This window comes from Hippocampus guttulatus, chromosome 18 (genome assembly GCF_054856545.1).
Source record: "Hippocampus guttulatus isolate MCC_2025c chromosome 18, RoL_Hgut_1.0, whole genome shotgun sequence".
Classification (NCBI taxonomy): Eukaryota; Metazoa; Chordata; class Actinopteri; order Syngnathiformes; family Syngnathidae; genus Hippocampus; species Hippocampus guttulatus.
The window spans coordinates 6,447,751-6,464,818 of record NC_141278.1 but is presented as its reverse complement, the minus strand read 5'-3'; the positions used below and the strand labels follow the sequence as shown (position 1 = coordinate 6,464,818).

The 17,068-nt window shown below is 45.3% G+C and overlaps 1 protein-coding gene across 2 annotated transcripts in view; it reads right to left on the bottom strand.

Moving 5' to 3' along the window:
• epha10 (EPH receptor A10) overlaps window positions 1–17,068 on the bottom strand; it is a 111,564-nt gene that overhangs the window by 25,034 nt on the left and 69,462 nt on the right. For both annotated transcript variants that reach the window (XM_086136032.1, XM_086136031.1), the window contains exons 4-6: window positions 14,536–14,691; window positions 9,558–9,887; window positions 1,198–1,322 (exon numbers count right to left, since the gene is read on the bottom strand). In XM_086136032.1, coding sequence (XP_085992158.1) covers window positions 1,198–1,322; window positions 9,558–9,887; window positions 14,536–14,691 — 611 coding nt within the window. The remainder of the gene's footprint in view (window positions 1–1,197; window positions 1,323–9,557; window positions 9,888–14,535; window positions 14,692–17,068) is intronic.

Genomic DNA, 17,068 nt, shown 5'->3' with positions numbered 1-17,068 from the left:
ATGTTTGTGCCGTTATCAATTTATCTTCATGTGTCCGACGGCATAACGACTCAAACTAACACCGAATGCGGATTTGCGGGCAAAGATTTCAAAAGTAACACTTTTTTTTTGTTTTTTAAGCCAATCGTGAATAAACATAAATGCAGAGAATACCACAGGTGTCATTTTTAGTCCAGATGAACGAGGACAGCGGAGGAGGAAAATTGCTTAAAAAAAATAAAAATTGAAGCAACCATAAATTCTTCACGTTTGAAGAAAACTGCTGTGTATAATTTACTACAATGAAAAATAAGCGGGAGCGAATGTTGAGCAATATTTTTGTCTGTTATGTTGGCCCACAGTATAACAACACGTTAATAAGGGAAGAAAAATGAGACCACAACTCCAAAGCGATACCATTTTTAAAAAAAAGAAAAAAAACATACTTCAGGCTCTTTGTCGCTGTGTAATTGTATTGCCTTTTCATTTCATGGCTTTGCAACAATGTTGCCGTCTGACTCAGTTATTTTCTATCCATCCCCTTCACTCTTGCTTTTATCTACCACCCTCTCCAATCATCTTCCTTCAATTCTCTCCAGCACCACGCTCTTGGAAATAGTAAGCCGTGTCATCTTCTCCTCATCTGTTACCCGCCTAATACGCGATCTAACCTGTTCTCAACCTCTGCCATCTCAATCTTAGCAAATCCTCACCGCCTTCTAAACATCGCCTCACTTTTTGCGCAGTCTTACCCGCCCCGCACCTTTTCCGCGTGGCAAAACCGGGACTAGGGATACATATTTTCATAAATATGGCAAAGCATACAGAAGAGACGGAGGTGCGAAGTGTGACAGACATAACCGAAAACGCGGCGGCGTTGCTCGAAAACACACCGTATGAAAATGGCGGGTTGTGCGACAGCTGTGAGTGTACGAGCACGGCAGATTTAGTGTGAAGACACCCTGTTGGGAAAATCAGAATGGCTAAAAACGGGAAGTCAAATGTAATTTTGTTTTAGATGCGAGGGGGGCTTGACAGTTTCATACAGGATGGAGAAAATAATTTCTAACTATATTTTAAAATTTCAATAAAATGCTGCAAGGCAACACAGATTTCTGACGAGGGTTCGAGATGTTCTAGCACCACCTTTTGGGCTCAGTTGGTCCAACGGAACATTCTGTTTTGATGACCATTAAAAAAAAAAAAAAATGGATTTACCTTCTCATAGTATTTGACTTCATATTCCGTCCGGCTTCTATTTGGGGACAAAGGTTGCCTCCACACCAACGTGACGCTCTTTTCCTCAATCTTCTCAGCTCGTAGCTCACTGATCAGAGATGAAGCTTTACAAACAGAAAGGGCGAGAGAAAGAAGAATAGAAAGTCAGTCTTGGATTGTAGACCTCTGGTCGTGTTAAACATACAGCCCCCTCTTCAATAGCTTTCCATTTGCCAAGGACATTAGGAACGATTTTTTTTTCTTGCGCCTGCAGTTACGTACAGCCCGACGGTGTTACAAAAGTCTTTTTTTTTTTTCCTCCTTTCAAAAATGGCTATTGATTTATTCAGCAAGCCGACAGTATTTTCAGTTCAGATTCGAAAGAAAAAACGTTTTATGTTTAAGGACAGATGGGAGAGTCCGCCAATATTCTACTTTAGGGAGACGGAAGAAAAAAAAGGAGCGGGACAGCAGTAATGGATTAGTCATTCAAGAGACCTTGTAACAGTGTGTGCGTGTGTGTGTGTGTGGGGGGGGGGGAGACAGAATCACATTGAGACTGACAATAGATCAATGCAGATATGGATTGACTGACAAGTTGGCATCGACGTAAGACTAAAAGGATGGAGAGCCTCCCAAATTCAAACAGCCACTTTTGATTTTTGATTTTTTTCCTCCGAGTCTCTCAATTAATCTAACCGCAATAAGTTTTTCTGACTCAACCCATGAGAGTCCAAGAGAAAAGTTATCCAGATTACTCCTCTCTTTGGCTGGATGAACACAACATTGTTGAAAATTCTGTGTACGATTCATTGTTTCCATTTTCAACTGGGGGGGGGGGCACATTTTTACATTTTGTAGTTTTGTCTGAGCCTAATATTAAAAAAATGAACAATTATTTTTTCCCCTCCATATTTTGTGTAAATCAATCACTTTTTCCATTTAATAATTCGTTTTAATCACCATTTAAAAAAATGTACCCCGACACATTTCCAATATAGGTCACGGCAGTGTAAAAAATAAAAACATAGAAAATTTAACAGTGCAGAGGTACCGGGTTCAATTCCAGCTCTGGCCTCCCTCTGTGGAGTTTGCATGTTCTCCCCGGGCCTGCGTGGGTTTTCTCCGGGTGCTCCGGTTTCCTCCCACATTCCAAAAACATGCATGGCAGGCTGATTGGACGCTCTAAATTGTCCCTAGGTGTGAGTGTGGGCGTGAATGGTTGTTCGTCTCTGTGTGCCCTGCGATTGGCTGGCAACTGATTCAGGGTGTCCCCCGCCTACTGCCCGAAGACGGCTGGGATAGGCTCCAGCACCCCCCGCGACCCTAGTGAGGATCAAGCGGTTCGGAAAATGGATGGATGGATGGATCCTCCAATCGCAATCAGGCCTCTTTTATAAACTAGGATAAAAATACGCGATGCATATTAAATAAGTGCAAATGGGACTGCAACATAAACTGAAGGATGGGATACACCGCATCAAGTTTAACACACAGACTACACAATTAGCTTGGTCCAAATAACACAAAAAACCCCCCACAAAAAAAAACCACCCTCAGTAACGCGAGACAAACCAAAAGCACAGACAGTTGACGACGCTACCGTCAACTGTCTGTGCTTTTGGTTTGTTAGAGGAAAGAAGGAATTTTAGTGTCGATGCATGATGTGTTCGAGCCAGTCACGGGCTACTTGTAAAATTTTTATTACACAATTAGGAGCACAGTGAAGGGTTGTTTAATGTTTAAAAAAAATACATTTAATAAACAAGAAATAATTATTGTTTCCATTTTTTTTCTTTGGTATATAAATGACTTTTTGTTGCTTTTCTTTGTTGTGTTTTTTTTCAATTTCTTTGTCATCTGTCCTTTCTGCTGCTCCCATCAGTAACCTTAAAAGTAAACTCTGCTTCTTTTTATTTTTATTTTTTGCTGCTGTCCTTTTTCCTGCTCATTTTTCCCCCTGACCTTTCACCGACGTTTCATCTATTTTGTTGATGGCAACCGCCGCACTTCAATATGGTCGACCTGTCACTCACTCAAGAGACAAATACTGCACATCCGTAAACAGAAATAATGCGGGGCTCCATCACGCTGTCCCCATTTTTTAATTCAAGATAACAGTCGAGTGAGGCAATAGATTAAAACAAAAATCCATCTGCGTAATTTTAGGACATAAAAAAAAAAAAATAATCGAGACATTTTTCTAGCCATCCATTAATCCGAGCCGATTATCGTCACGAGGGTCGCCGGCGTGCTGAATCCTATCCCGACTGTCTCGGAGCAGCAGGTGACGGACACAGTTTGCATGGACAATTATTCGGCAGTGATTGGTTATTAAGGGCAGCATATATGCAGGAAAACCTCATCTTAATACACTAACTCAAAAACAAAGAGTAAATCTACCCGGTTCACCTTTAACTGCAGATTGTTGTTTGCACTTCTTTGCTTTCTTCGTGCTGAATTATGCATAAGACGGGTGCTTCCCGCCCCACTCCCCACCAAATCCCAGAACACATTAGAGCTCAATCTCGGCCCCAAAGAACACATTTGGATGATTTCGCTATAGACGTGCACCCACAATCACTTGCTTGCTTTGTACCTCGACAGCGGAAAATAAAGGGTCTCTTGCCGCTGTGCACGCAAGGCGTGCACGGTTCAACGTGCGGGTCTGCATTACTGAAGCATTACGGATTCATAGATTTTGTGGTCTCGGTTTGAGTACAAACATGGACCCACAAAAAAAAAAGGGCAACTTATACTCCAGAGTGACTTATATGTGTGTTTTTCTTCTGACTGGTGCAATTTCCACTCTGGAGCGAATATGGTAATCTCGGTTTCTAAAAGTTCATTTCATGCAATCAGACTATAGCAACACAGTCCAAGATCAGATATGAGATACCGCAACCAAATATCACAGGCGAGTACGAAATTGTATTTTCAGAGCTGGACTTGATGTTGAATATCATCTAAAAAATATATATACTGTGTATATATATATATATATATATATATATTTTTTTCTTTCGTCTTATTTTCAGTGACACATGAACACTGACAGGCACAGAATGAGTTTCACACGCAATAGAGAAGAGTCGGCGGGCCTCGCAGGCGAGAAGCTTCCTTAGCTTCGCGTTGGAAGTCATTTTCAAACACTCATTGTCGAGCGCCGACAACATTGAGGGGAGACGCTGATAGGCACTTGTCAGAAAGACATACAGCTTCACAAAATGCCCAATTTGAAAGCTTCGCGGTGCACGTCCCAATCGTGCAGACGAGGCTTGCAGGCTTCAAAAGGCAAACAATGAGGGAAAAAAAAAACGGGGGGGGGGGGGGAGAATAGCGGAATAATATTACAGGACGGTTGGCACAATGTCGCGGACCGGGACGGTCATTTTTGAAGTGAATTTAAAGCATAGTCGCTGCCTTTATATGAGATGACTAGTTGGGGCAGACACAAGGTAAAATGAATGCAAGTTAATAGTTTGTATGCGCAACACGCATGGCGTCAACGATTCCAGGCCGGTTTTTAACTTTGCCTTCCGCGCTCTCAAAGTGCGACTGAAAAGCGAGTTTCCTGAAAGACTCGTAGGAATTTCAATTCAAAGCGGCTCCTGTGGCCCGTGCGGACAAAGGCAGCGCTCGCACGACTGGCATGGCTGTTTGATTATCAAAGGAGACAGATACCGAATCCTCTGTAGCACGCAGTGGCCCACACGGTGGTCCGTGCAGATCTCTGAATCCACCTTGACCTTCTATCTCATGCGTTACTTCCTCAAGATGAGCAACTTCATGCACGGGATTGTGTCCAAAATCTCCACGATGTCACTCGGAGCATCCGCGTTGCTTTCAAGGCCCGCTTTGAGACGTCAGACGAAATGTCCTATCGAGATTCAGCAGCTTTCACGCTCCAATGCAAATACACGGCTTGATTCTATTCGGAAAATAATAATCCGAAAAAAAAAAGTTCAGCAGCAGAGAAAGCGAAGAGGGCAGCAAAGGAGGCGAGGTGAGCTGATAGAAATCTTCGCTGGTTATTATTGTTCATACCAGTGTTGGGGGGGAAAAAACTGGGGAGGGAGGATATTAAAACACACATACATGCGCGCACGCACACACACACACACACACACACACACAGCAATTTTGGATAAGTCTATCTGTGAAAGGGATGCCCAGCAAAGAAGAGACACTTGGACATTTCCATTTAAACGATTACGTAGACGTTGGCTCTCATTCGAGTCACCAAATTGGGCGTGTGCGTATCTGACATCGAGGGAAAAAAAAGAGGGTGTCTATTAGCGCGACATGGGAAAAAGGAGTCTCGGTGACGGCGTAATTAAAAGTGCCAGTCAGTGGGCGGGTGGCCGGGAGCAGGATGAGAACGGCGCGCAAAGAAGCTAATAAGACAAAGAGACAATTGGCAACTGTGCGTGAGAATGACCAAGATCTCTTTTAATTGAGGACGACAGCTTGGGAAAGAAAAAAAAAAACAGCTTCATTTTCAGGGTAGAGTTACTGATGAGAGGCTAATCGGTATCATCGTTGTCATGGCAACTCTGGATCGCATTTTTCTGTGGTCAAATGATCATTTTGGGAGCAGCCTAGACGGCGTGATGAGCAACGTTCAACTACCGCATTTCAACGAGGTGTGTTGGATGCCTTTTATCTTGCTCTTTATTTTTCCCAAAACATTGAGCCTTTTTATTTTTTTCCTCTTACTTTGAATCGTTATGCCCTTGCCTGTCTTTTCATCATGTACCTCCTCCTCTGATCATCAGTCTCACCGGCGCCTTGTCAGACTTGCCCTTTCCCCGCGTGTCTGTCAATCACTTCCTTGCCTGCACTTGTGCTACCGAACTGCTTTAATGATCACTGACAGCGCATATCGCCGGTCCCGGTGTTTCAACGAAGCCGTCTCGTGCATTTGCATTTGGACAATTTGCAAATCTCGTCTTGATGATGAAAATGCGAAACTAAAAATCAGCTCAATAAACCATTCGAAAGTCCAACGAAAAGCACCCAAACGAATCAACCGACCATCTTTTTCAATTTCCAAGCACGACATTTTCAACCAGCACCCGGAAAATCACCCCCTGTTACACTTTCATCTGTCATGTATTATTTCCCCGTTTCTATGATCACCATCATCATTGATTCTAGATTGCATCACAAAAGATAATTTGACGGATCAATCATACTGATTAATGAGAGCTCGGATGACGCCGTGCGCTGATTAAAATTTTATAAGACGAAGCCGATGCCAAAGAATGGCGGCGTAACTTTGTATACGTGCGCATGCCTGCCTCTGTGTGTTTGGGTGGGGGGGGGGGGGGGGGTTCGCTATTCACCCAGACAAGCTAATTAGTCTGTCAGCGACCTCCCAGCTCGGATCAAAGAAAATTTGGCTTCGGCTCTCGATGCGGATCGCCCACTATATTTACACAGCGGGACTCGACGGAAGCTCTTTTAACAGAGGCACCTTACAAGGTATTACACAGAGAAAAATAAGACCCGGGGAAGAATTGTGAAGTTTTATGACCAGTCTGACCCTCTGGCGTTATTTTGTTTGCGTTGGGGATGGCTCAGATTGCATTGAAGTCTGCCCTTCGACCCTGAATTATAGATACGGGGTTGCGTGGTCACCTTCCCCCGAGCTGTGCGTGGCTATCACAGTGGCCATCACACTTTTCACGACAACAGAAAAAAAAAATAATAATTGTATAATCATAAAAAACATTAAATTCATATCCAGAGTCAGTAGCTCTTGATCGACGCCAAATATAGGCCAAGTGGTAGGCAATTAAAATTCCCATCACAGAGTGACAAAGCATCTTCAGTGGCTGTGCTATAGTCCCGAAAAGTAGCTTGATGACTCTATTCATTTAGTGCCTGCTGAAGCCTCACCTTGCCATCACTTCTAATTAAGGAGGGGAAAAAAAAAAGGGATTGAAATGCCTCCATGCAGAGTGCCGGAGGCGGGGATGAGCAGAGAGAAGGTAGAGAGGTGTGAAAGTGTCATGGGGCGGGGGGGGGGGGGGCTATTGGGAACTTGATCTCAAGAAAAGCAAAGTTTTGTTTATTAGCGGCAGATCAGCCGTCATTCTGACAGAGAAGCGAATATTCAAATGTGGAAAAAAAAAAGCCCAACAAGGAGTGATCTCGGCTCTCAACTCATAAATATTCACGTAGTTCTGCAATCACACATCAATGGTTGTTCGAAAAAAAAAACCCCAACAACGTAGTGTCGAGTCAGAGTCACAATCAGCTCTATTTCTTGTTTTAGATTAGAATCAGACTGGCAGAACTGTTAATGGCTGTGAATTTGAAAGGGTGTGTGTGTGTGTGGGGGGGGGGGCACATCCTGTTCTCCAGCCAAACACAGGTTGATGCAATCCAAAAATATTTGGGCACTAAATGGTCATTTCTAGCCACGGGCTTGCCACTTTCATCACCTCACTTCCAAGTTCTTCCTCTTGCACGACTACCGTTACGTCACCCACCGTTTGTCTGTCCTCAAGCACCACCACGACACATAGTTCACAAAAAGATTGCCATTGTCCGCACGGCATCTCCACTAACTCTTCATCTGCGCCCCCCCCCTTTCCTCTGCTCACATCGTTACGCCGCTCACCTATCCTCATCCCTTCAAATTCTACATTCAAGCGCTCCCTCTTCCCCTCCGCCTTCCTTCGTCCGTCTCTCAGGCCCGTGGAACTCCGTGGGGACCAGCCATCTAAGCGGAGCCGCTAATCCTCTCAGGATATTGAAATGCCAATCCTTCCTCCTCCTTGACCCACCCCGTCACTACAGCCATCCTGCATCTCCCCCCCCCCCCCCCCCCCTCGACTTCTCTGCCTCAGCTAAAGGGCTTTGGAAGTACCACCAGGGGCCGGGACGTTCAACCCGCGTGTGTTTTCGATCACTCGCGCGCGCACACACAAAAGCCGTACAAGTCGAGGGGGACGATACCACGGGGTGCTATCGTTCCTGCGCATACAAGATGGCGTACGGGCCAATGCACAGAGTCAGCTGTCACGCCCAAATGGCCCTGTGTCGGCGCCGCAGACGCACGTGTGCGGCTCCGCGCAAAATCCGCGGCTAGATAAGGAGCCTTGGGTAATTCTGATCCCAGATTTATCCGCCCCATGCCCCATCCACTCACGCAACCCCTGCTACGTTTCTATCCCCAACCTCCAATTTATCCATCCATCCAAATATGCAAAATCCACCCCCCGCCCCCCTGCCCCTCATGCCCCCATTGGCCAGAGGGCGAGTGGAAAAAAAATAATCCATCTGTTTGGGAGCCATCCACTGCTCCTTCACAAATCAGCAAACATTCCTTGTGACATCATTGCTGTCGGGCAGAATTATCGTGGCTTCAAAACCAATTCAGTAGAGAAAAAAAAAACTTGCCAAACACCTGCATTGTTAAAGCACTGTCATGCTTCACTGCTAATTACACCCCCCCACCCCCCAAAAAAACCTTACTTAATCATTTATTGATTGGAATGTTCCAAAAAAGGTAAGTTCTGTGGTTACATCGTTTTCAAATAATTTGGGATTTGACTTTTGGAAAATGTTTACATTTTTGAGGGCCCTTGAATCACACTTCAGAGTCTGAAGTTGGCCAAAAAAAAAAAAAAAAAAAAAAGAACCCAGGTCACAAAATGATTCAATCAGACCCCCCCCCCCCCCCCCCCCCCACAAACTAGGAAATGACATGAAGGAGATGCGGAAAATTCCATCTGTGATCACACGTCACATCACATTGCTGTATCTGCTCAATGGAACATTTGACATTTGTGACACTTGACATACGGAATAAAATGTGAGTCGGCTCAGTCGAACATCCCACCGGCTGCATGCATCTCACCGTCCGTTTTGAAGACCATGCCACCCCCCGCTTCTGTCTGAAGCCCGTTTTCCCGCGGTCGATTCAAATTCAAGCGCTTTGCAGACAATAAAAAAAAAACATTTCTCATTTCACCTCGACTCCCTGCAGTTGCATCATATTCGTGTCACGACTCTCACTTTTCTAATTAGTTTGCCAATCTTTGAAGAGTTTCCATTTTGTTTGAGTGATTGATTTGCATATAAATCGGCATTTTCAAAATATAAACATCTATGCGTGTTTGCATGAATAGTTGATTCACATCGTGAAGGCCCGGATGATTTTCATGAGAGTACTGAAGGATACAATCAAAAAACAACCCCCCTGCAACCCCACCCCCCAAAAACCCCCAAAACATATACTATATATATATATGGATGGATGGATATATATATATATATCCATCCTTCCAAAGTGACACATCCCGAATCAAAAATACAATCTAAAATAAGGACGCACCGTGACTCACCAGGCAAATTTGTTGACACATTGACCTGTGTGTAGAACCTCTTGTTGGGTAGAAGCTCGGACACTCCGTTCAAAGCCTCCACAGTGAAGGTGTAGTTCGTGTTGGCGAGGAGATTGACCACAGTCACCGTCCTCTCCGTCAGACCGATCTGCTGAGGCACAAAACCCACGCTGGCCCCGCAAGGCTCGCAGCGCCTGCCGGGACAGCGCCGGCAACCCACGCTGTAGGTCAGATCCACCCGACCACCCGTGTCGGATGGCGCAGCCCATTCCAAGATGAGAGTGGACTGCTTCATGGTGTACACCAAGTCCCGGGGAGGAGACGGGGGCCCTAAAAAAGGAAAATACGTTGCATTGACTTCATACAGGGTGGCCCGGTGGTCCAGTGGTTAGCGCGTTGACCTCACAGTGCAGAGGTTGTGGGTTCAAATCCCGGCTCTGGCCTTCCCGTGTGGAGTTTGCATGTTCTCCTCTGGCCTGTGTGGGTTTTCTCTGGGTACTCCGGTTTCCTCCCACATTCCAAAAACATGCATGGCAGGCTGATTGAACGCTCTAAATTGTCCCAAGGTGTGAGTGTGAGCTCGTACGATTGTTCGTCTCTGTGTGCCCTGCGATTGGCTGGCAACCGGTTCAGGGTGTCCCCCGCCTACTGCCCGAAGACAGCTGGGATAGGCTCCGGCACCCCCCGCGACCCTTGTGAGTATGAAACGGTTCCAAAAATGGATGGATGGATAACTTCATACGATTGACGTTACCGAAAACAAAATCGAATTCTCAAGTCTCAACTCGCATTTGAAACCGCAGAGTGTTTACGAATACAGTCGAGTGCAGGTCAGCTGACTAAATCGAAACCCACTCGGTGTCTTGACCGACCCGCGCCCATTCTTTTCTCGGAGAGCTCAAGAGAGCTGATGTCCATTAAAGCCCATGCATTTTATATGTCAACGCGCGTGTGTCCTGCGTGATGAATAAGTAAGAGTGCGCCGCCACGTGCGTGACAAACGCGTCACAAACCGCAGCTGCTCACTGGAGGCCACACGGAGAGCAAAATTTCATCAGATCAGAAGGGCATCGCGGCATTTATTTGATGAAGACCCAGCTGGGACTTTAGTCATGCCGCATTCTTACTCGGGGGGACTTTTCTCGTTTTTGCTCTACGCTTCGTATTAAAAAAAACGTAACCCGCTTCCTGTCTCACTCCCTGACTCGTCTCTCTCCTGTCCTTTGCTCTTGTTGTACACTCCCCATCTGGGACAAACTTCCTTTTAATGTGAATTAAATAAATCCAATCAGCCCCCCCCCCCCCACCCCCTCAAAAAATGGCTGCTACAAATGAAAAGCAAGTTCAAATGTAATGCCTCAAAATCCAGTGTGGTGACTTTTTGCATCTATCATTAAAATCTGTTGATGTCTTCTTTGATGGATTGCTACAACCATCAAAATAGTTCTTCCGTTTCATCTTTGTCATTTTGGCTGCAAGTTGTCGGCATCAATCAATTTGCAGAGGAATGCGTTGGCAAATATTATGCATCACTTTCAAGGATGCGTCATTGGAGCCGTTCACTTGTCAAAAAAAGCCCGCTTGATTTGACTGCCGCTAGCATGGAAAGCGCTAACATTAACCCTTTCATGCACCCTGTAACCCACAGGTGTCAAACTCGAGGCCCGGGGGCCAGATCCGGCCTGCCACATACTGTATATATGTTTTATGTTCAATAAACAAACAAAAAAAAAACAAAAAAAACAAAAAAAAACAAATTTTATGTGGCCCCCTGAAAGAAAGTCATGTGTGTCAACTTGCATGATCCTTGCTAAAAAAAAAAATGCCAAAAATGTCATATTATCATGTGTAATTAATGACGTTGAGATTTTGCAATCATTTTATGACCCTTATAAGTAATAATGCGATAATGTGATGAAACATTTTTGTGGTTTCACTGTCAGTAACGGCCCTCCGACAAAAGCGGCCCTCCGACAAAAATGAGTTTGACACCCCTGCAGTGTAACTTGATAACATGAGAAGCTGTAGCGACTGCAGTCCCTTAAAGGGTTAAATTCAATTAAACACCAAATATAAATCGAACGCAAAGTTAGCAAACACAAGCAATTCTCCCAAATACTTCAAAAATCTCTTCTGGATGTTACCGAATTTCCATTCCCAAAACAGAACTTCTCTCACTTCCAGACAGTTTATTCATCACTCCTGTTGTTATTAAATCCAGATTAAACAAACACAAAAATAAAAACTCCTTCTCTTACTCCCTGTTCTCGATCAATGCGGAGGATTAGCCAAATCTGGGGATGATCATAATTACCGAATCAATTGTGTAATTAATGTGGTCATTAGGCTGCTATAAACATTATCGCGGGGCGGATCGCAGAGCTCAGCAATCGATATTGGAATTAAACCGCGCCGTAAAAAGCCAGTATGACCGCACACTCGTGAATCTATCCGTGGATGTATACATACGTAACAGAACTCGTGACCCCGTGGTTTTAGTGCCCCCGAGTACTCGCGAGGATATACAGCCCATTATTTTGCCATCGAATTACTAAGCTGTTCTCTATGCAGAAATCAATCCAGCTCCCCTGTATGGGCTTTGTCCTACTGGCCCCATAATGCATCTTTATTGGAGAGTTGTGGTATTTGGCATGCAAGAGGAGCTTTTGGGGGAGGGGGTGAAAATGATAACGTGCAGACAGGGTGAGATTGTAGCGTGCCGCATGTGCTTGTTGCTCGAGGACAGAGGCAAGAAATTTCAGTTTGACAGAAGGATGAAGAATCGCGTCGCAATATGTGTGCCCTGTGTGAAATGGATGAGCGAACGGAGAGAAGAGGAAATGAGATGCGACAAAAAAAAAGAGCGGTGAGTGGCAGGGATGAGTTAAAAGGGGGACCTATTATGCTCATTTCGAGCGCTCTCTTAATTCAGAGATTACAATTATTTGGATTTCAAAACTGCAAGGGGGCTGACCTCTCCCAGCGCTATTCACACAAAAAAAACCCTACATCATTTACGCCTGTAATTTCAATATCATCAGACCCGTGTTTGAATAAAATCAGAATCTTAAATATATTAACGATGCGTATCAAAACTGTTTTATAAGGCAGTTCTATTTTCCTATATTAAAACTCATTTGGTACAGTCTTGAAAAATAAAAATGTATCAGGGATTGAATGTGTGGAGTCTGAAAATACATATAAATATGTCTTTGGGAGTGAACGAGACCAGAGAGTGAAGCCTTCAAATTCTACTGTACATTGTGGTGCCCTAAACTAGAGGTCCCCAACCCCTGGGCCGTGGGCTGGTACTGGTCTGTCATTTGTTACCGGGCCGCACAGAAAGAATAAATAACTTACAGTACTTCCGTTTTATTTATTTCGCAATCTGAAAGATGTTTTATTTTGAAAAATTATCGGATTCTCTGTTACATCCGTCTACAGTATGTCACTCTTGACGCAGGTCAAGGCGCGCTTCTCAGTTACGTGATAGGTTACCTCGAAAATGAAACCCAGGAGCTAGCAAAACGAGTAAAAAACAAAAAACAAATGTCTTTGGAAAGGGGGAAAAAGTCCAGCCAGGAGACAGAAGAGGAGCCTGCGATTTCCAAGAAAGCGAACGCTACATTTAATAGACAGTATCGGAGTCCTACTTAAAATACGGATTTATCTCAACGGGAGATTGCAACGTACCAAGCCCACTCTGCATATGTGGCGATGCTGAGTCATATTTTTCATGCACTTTGTATTTGCGTTGTAACTTATTATGAAGGCACGTTTAAAGATTACCATAGCGACCATGTGCGGCCCAATAGGACGCTCCTCGTGTCATGATTTATGTTTATTATTATGTTTACAAAATACCACAGTGTCATGTAGGTCATATCATATAATTGTGTTGTATTTGTCCGCCACACTTTAAAAGCCAGTCCCTGAAAATATTGTCTGACAAACCCATTGACAGCACTGAAGCAGAAAACACCCCACCCCAGCCCCTCCAAGTAGTTTCATTATTTGAAGATGTTCAATGAGGGGGGGAAACCCCCCCATAATAGCCTCCCTTTAAGAAGTCGGACTGCGTTGAGGTGGTCCGTTGAATGACTCTTCTCCATAACGGTAATACCCGCAAATGGATGCCAAATAGCTTAAGATTTGTTAGCTGCGGAGAGGATGTCATGGATAAAGATCAAGAAAATGGCTTATGGGTTTATTCTTTTTACACATAATGCGAACCTAATGTCAAATGATATGAAACGAGGGAGGAACATCGGCGAGAGGAGGGACTCCACGTTAAATATAGACAAAAGGGTTTATGGTGGCTGTGGCTACAGACGCAATACAAGTTATATTTTGTTTCAGTGAGTGGATAGTAGACCTTGAAATGGTTTGGAATGTTTTTTTTTTTTTAACTCTCCAGGGGAGCATCAACTAGCAAATCGTATCAAATGAAGACTGGATTTAGCCGTTATCTCCGCATTCTTGATATTGTGCAGTGAAATCTGCAGAAAATGAAAACGGCCCGAAAAAAGTCATTTTAATAAAGAAATAAGATGTATGCTCGGATCACCGGCTGCAAAACATCTCACATGAGATTCATGGGGGGGGGGGGTGAGATGCATACCGCATTCCGTCTTTATCTTGGGGGAGTGCTTGGCAATTTTTCAAGGAAATTCAATAGCAGAGGAGGTGCACAAGGTGAAGGATGAGGTGGGGCGGAGACAGATGGGATGTGAAATGAAGGAATGAGGAGGGAGAGAAAGGCGGTTGAGGACGGATGTTCAAGAAGGGTTGCAGGGTGGGAGAGGGAGGGTGACAGATAAGAGGCGTCGAGTGAAGTCCAACACACGGCTTAAGTGATTCCTCAGCAAGCATAAGGAGGCGCGACACACCAGTTAACCAGCCCGAACGACCAAGCTGACACATATGATCGCTCATTTAATCGCAAACCATCCAAGTGGCAAGACGCCAATGTTATTACGTGTGCATGGTGACGAGGGCGAGTCCAGGGGAGTTCTGAAGTGGTCGTCTCTGCACACGCACGCCACCGAGCCGTCATCCTCGGAAACGCTGTTTGCGGGACAGGGGAAGCACTCCTGCTGCCTGGATGACATCTTGTATGATCCGGGGGGACATGCTGCAACACACACACACAGAAAATATCAGATGGGGCCACGAAATTCTATTTTGCAGCAATTTACTTGACAGGTGGTGTCTAACTTCACCTCAGTCCCCACATTAGGACAACAACAGGAGGAGGACTGCGCCGGGCTCCAATTTTGAAAAAGCCTCGAGCTCCATTTTGGGGGTGTTGTTTATAGAGCCGCCCCCACTCTATTTGCGAGGCGTCTGAAGTATCCGCGACGTCCCCAAAGTGCAACCGCTGCACTTGCCGGGGATTGACTACAAAAGGTGGGAATATGGTTGCGGGTGATAAGCACTTATGACCTTACACGCGAGTACACTACACGCCGTGCGTCGGAAGCTTAATGAAGCTCAATGCGGGCGTGACAAGGCGCCTCGCATTAAACACGCGGCGAATAAAAAGTGGCTATTCCGCGCTGGCGCCACGCCGTTTCATTTCCCACTTGCCATGCCTTCGGAGCAGGTGATAATGGCTGTGAAATCAGGATGCCAGCTCCTGTTCAATACTCTGATCTCTCTTCTGAGACTTATGATTCTAAGCGATGGGTTTGCATTAGCAGCTTTGCATTCTGGCTCTGCGCGTTTCGTCGTCTCCCGTCAAAAACACGTTGGCTCCCAAAGGTCTACTTCGTATCGCGTTAACATTCTAGACTCGAGCCAAGTTTAATATTCAGGGTGTTAGCGTGCAGACAGGTATTTTTTTTTTGTGAAAATTGAGAAAAGGAAAAAAGAAAAATCACTGACCACAAAAAAAAAATAAAAGTAAATCCTGTCTTAAGGGATGCTGTTTGTCCATAGTTTGTTTTGCTTCCTAAACTCGGCGCTTTCTTTACACCCACAAAGTGGACGCTGTGTAATTTAAGTCCAAACGCTAACCTGCAGGCTACGTTCTCACATCTGAGCGGAGCATAAATACGGATTGCTTTGGGGATCATCACAAATCCTGCTGCGACCATTCGAATTACCTCACGGAATGCTACTGAAAGGCTGCGGCGTCTACTGAAGGTGATATCCTTGCATTTGACGGGAGAGGCATGGCTCAGGTGGTGCTGTCGAACAATCGGAAGTCTGACTCCCAGTGCAGTTTAAATCCTGTCGAAGGATTTCCGAGCGAGACACAAAACCCCTTTCACTCTTGGTGCTGTGTTCCTCTCCTTGCAGCGTATGCCGACATTGTTAAGCAGCTCAAGAACCGTCAAGGTCAAACAAGGTGACATGAGTGCGGCGTATTTGCATCAATGCCGAAGTGTGAATCAGACTCGGAGCATCGAGCGCGGTGGTGAAGCACAAACGGTCAGGCGAGGCAGGTAAGACGGAGCCGAATAACGATGACATCAAATTGTCAGCAAGAGGGCTGCTTATCTCTTCAATTCAGTGGACGAGCTGGAAAATTCTACCGCGCCATGCAGAAGATGTGTTTTAATAATACGGGGCCGATGGACACAATATGAGCCGCTCGGATCACAAAAGGAGCATGTTTATTTTATTTTTTTTCGTGCGCTGCCAATCATCTTCCATGGCAAGGGGTCGTTCACGCGGCCACCAAAAGTCAATGACGCGCAAGGTCGTGTCAGTCAAAAGGGACCGTCAGCCATTTGTCAACAAAAGGTGGACTCTCCCAAAAAGCGTGCAACACCAGGAAACGAGATCGCAAGAAATGTGTCTCTTAACTTATTCACTCCCAAAGACGTTTTTAAACGTCATTTCAGACTTGGTCTAGAATTGGGTGGTACTGAATGAGTTTTAATATATACGTGTTCACTGGAAATGAAGGTTTTCCGAGGGGAAGGGGCAGAAGGAAAGATCTGCCAGGACAGGTGGCAAACCAACCGATCAATTTGTCTAATGTGTCGACCGGGACTGGCTGGATGAAATGGAACATGGCGGAAACACGTGTGCGCACACGCGCGCGCTCATATCCGGATCTCTTCCTTCAAGGTGTTCAACTCAAGATATGCGTTTGCATTCCGAGGAGGCCGGAGGGACCAACTGCTGCGAGAGACGGCGAGGAGAAAGCGATCGGCCGACGGACCGCGAGCGACAGATGCAACGCGAGATGGTGGGCTACGTACTGTGCAAAGAAACGACAATAAACAGCGAGGGGAAAATGGACTCCTTCACTTTGACAGATAGACAGAGTCAGACTACTGATAAGCAAACACGCAACGCATACAGATGAGAGCCACTGAAAGAAACGACCGTTTGAGCTGACAGCGAGCAAGACTGAGGTCTTCTATAGTGGGAATATAAGAGACTCTGGCACGGCCTGTCATGTCCAAATGCTTTCGAGCCGCAGGGGAAGCGGGGATGTGTTCACACTTTTAATTTGGCGCTCTGGACCTCACCGAAGCACATTTTGCATTTTCGAT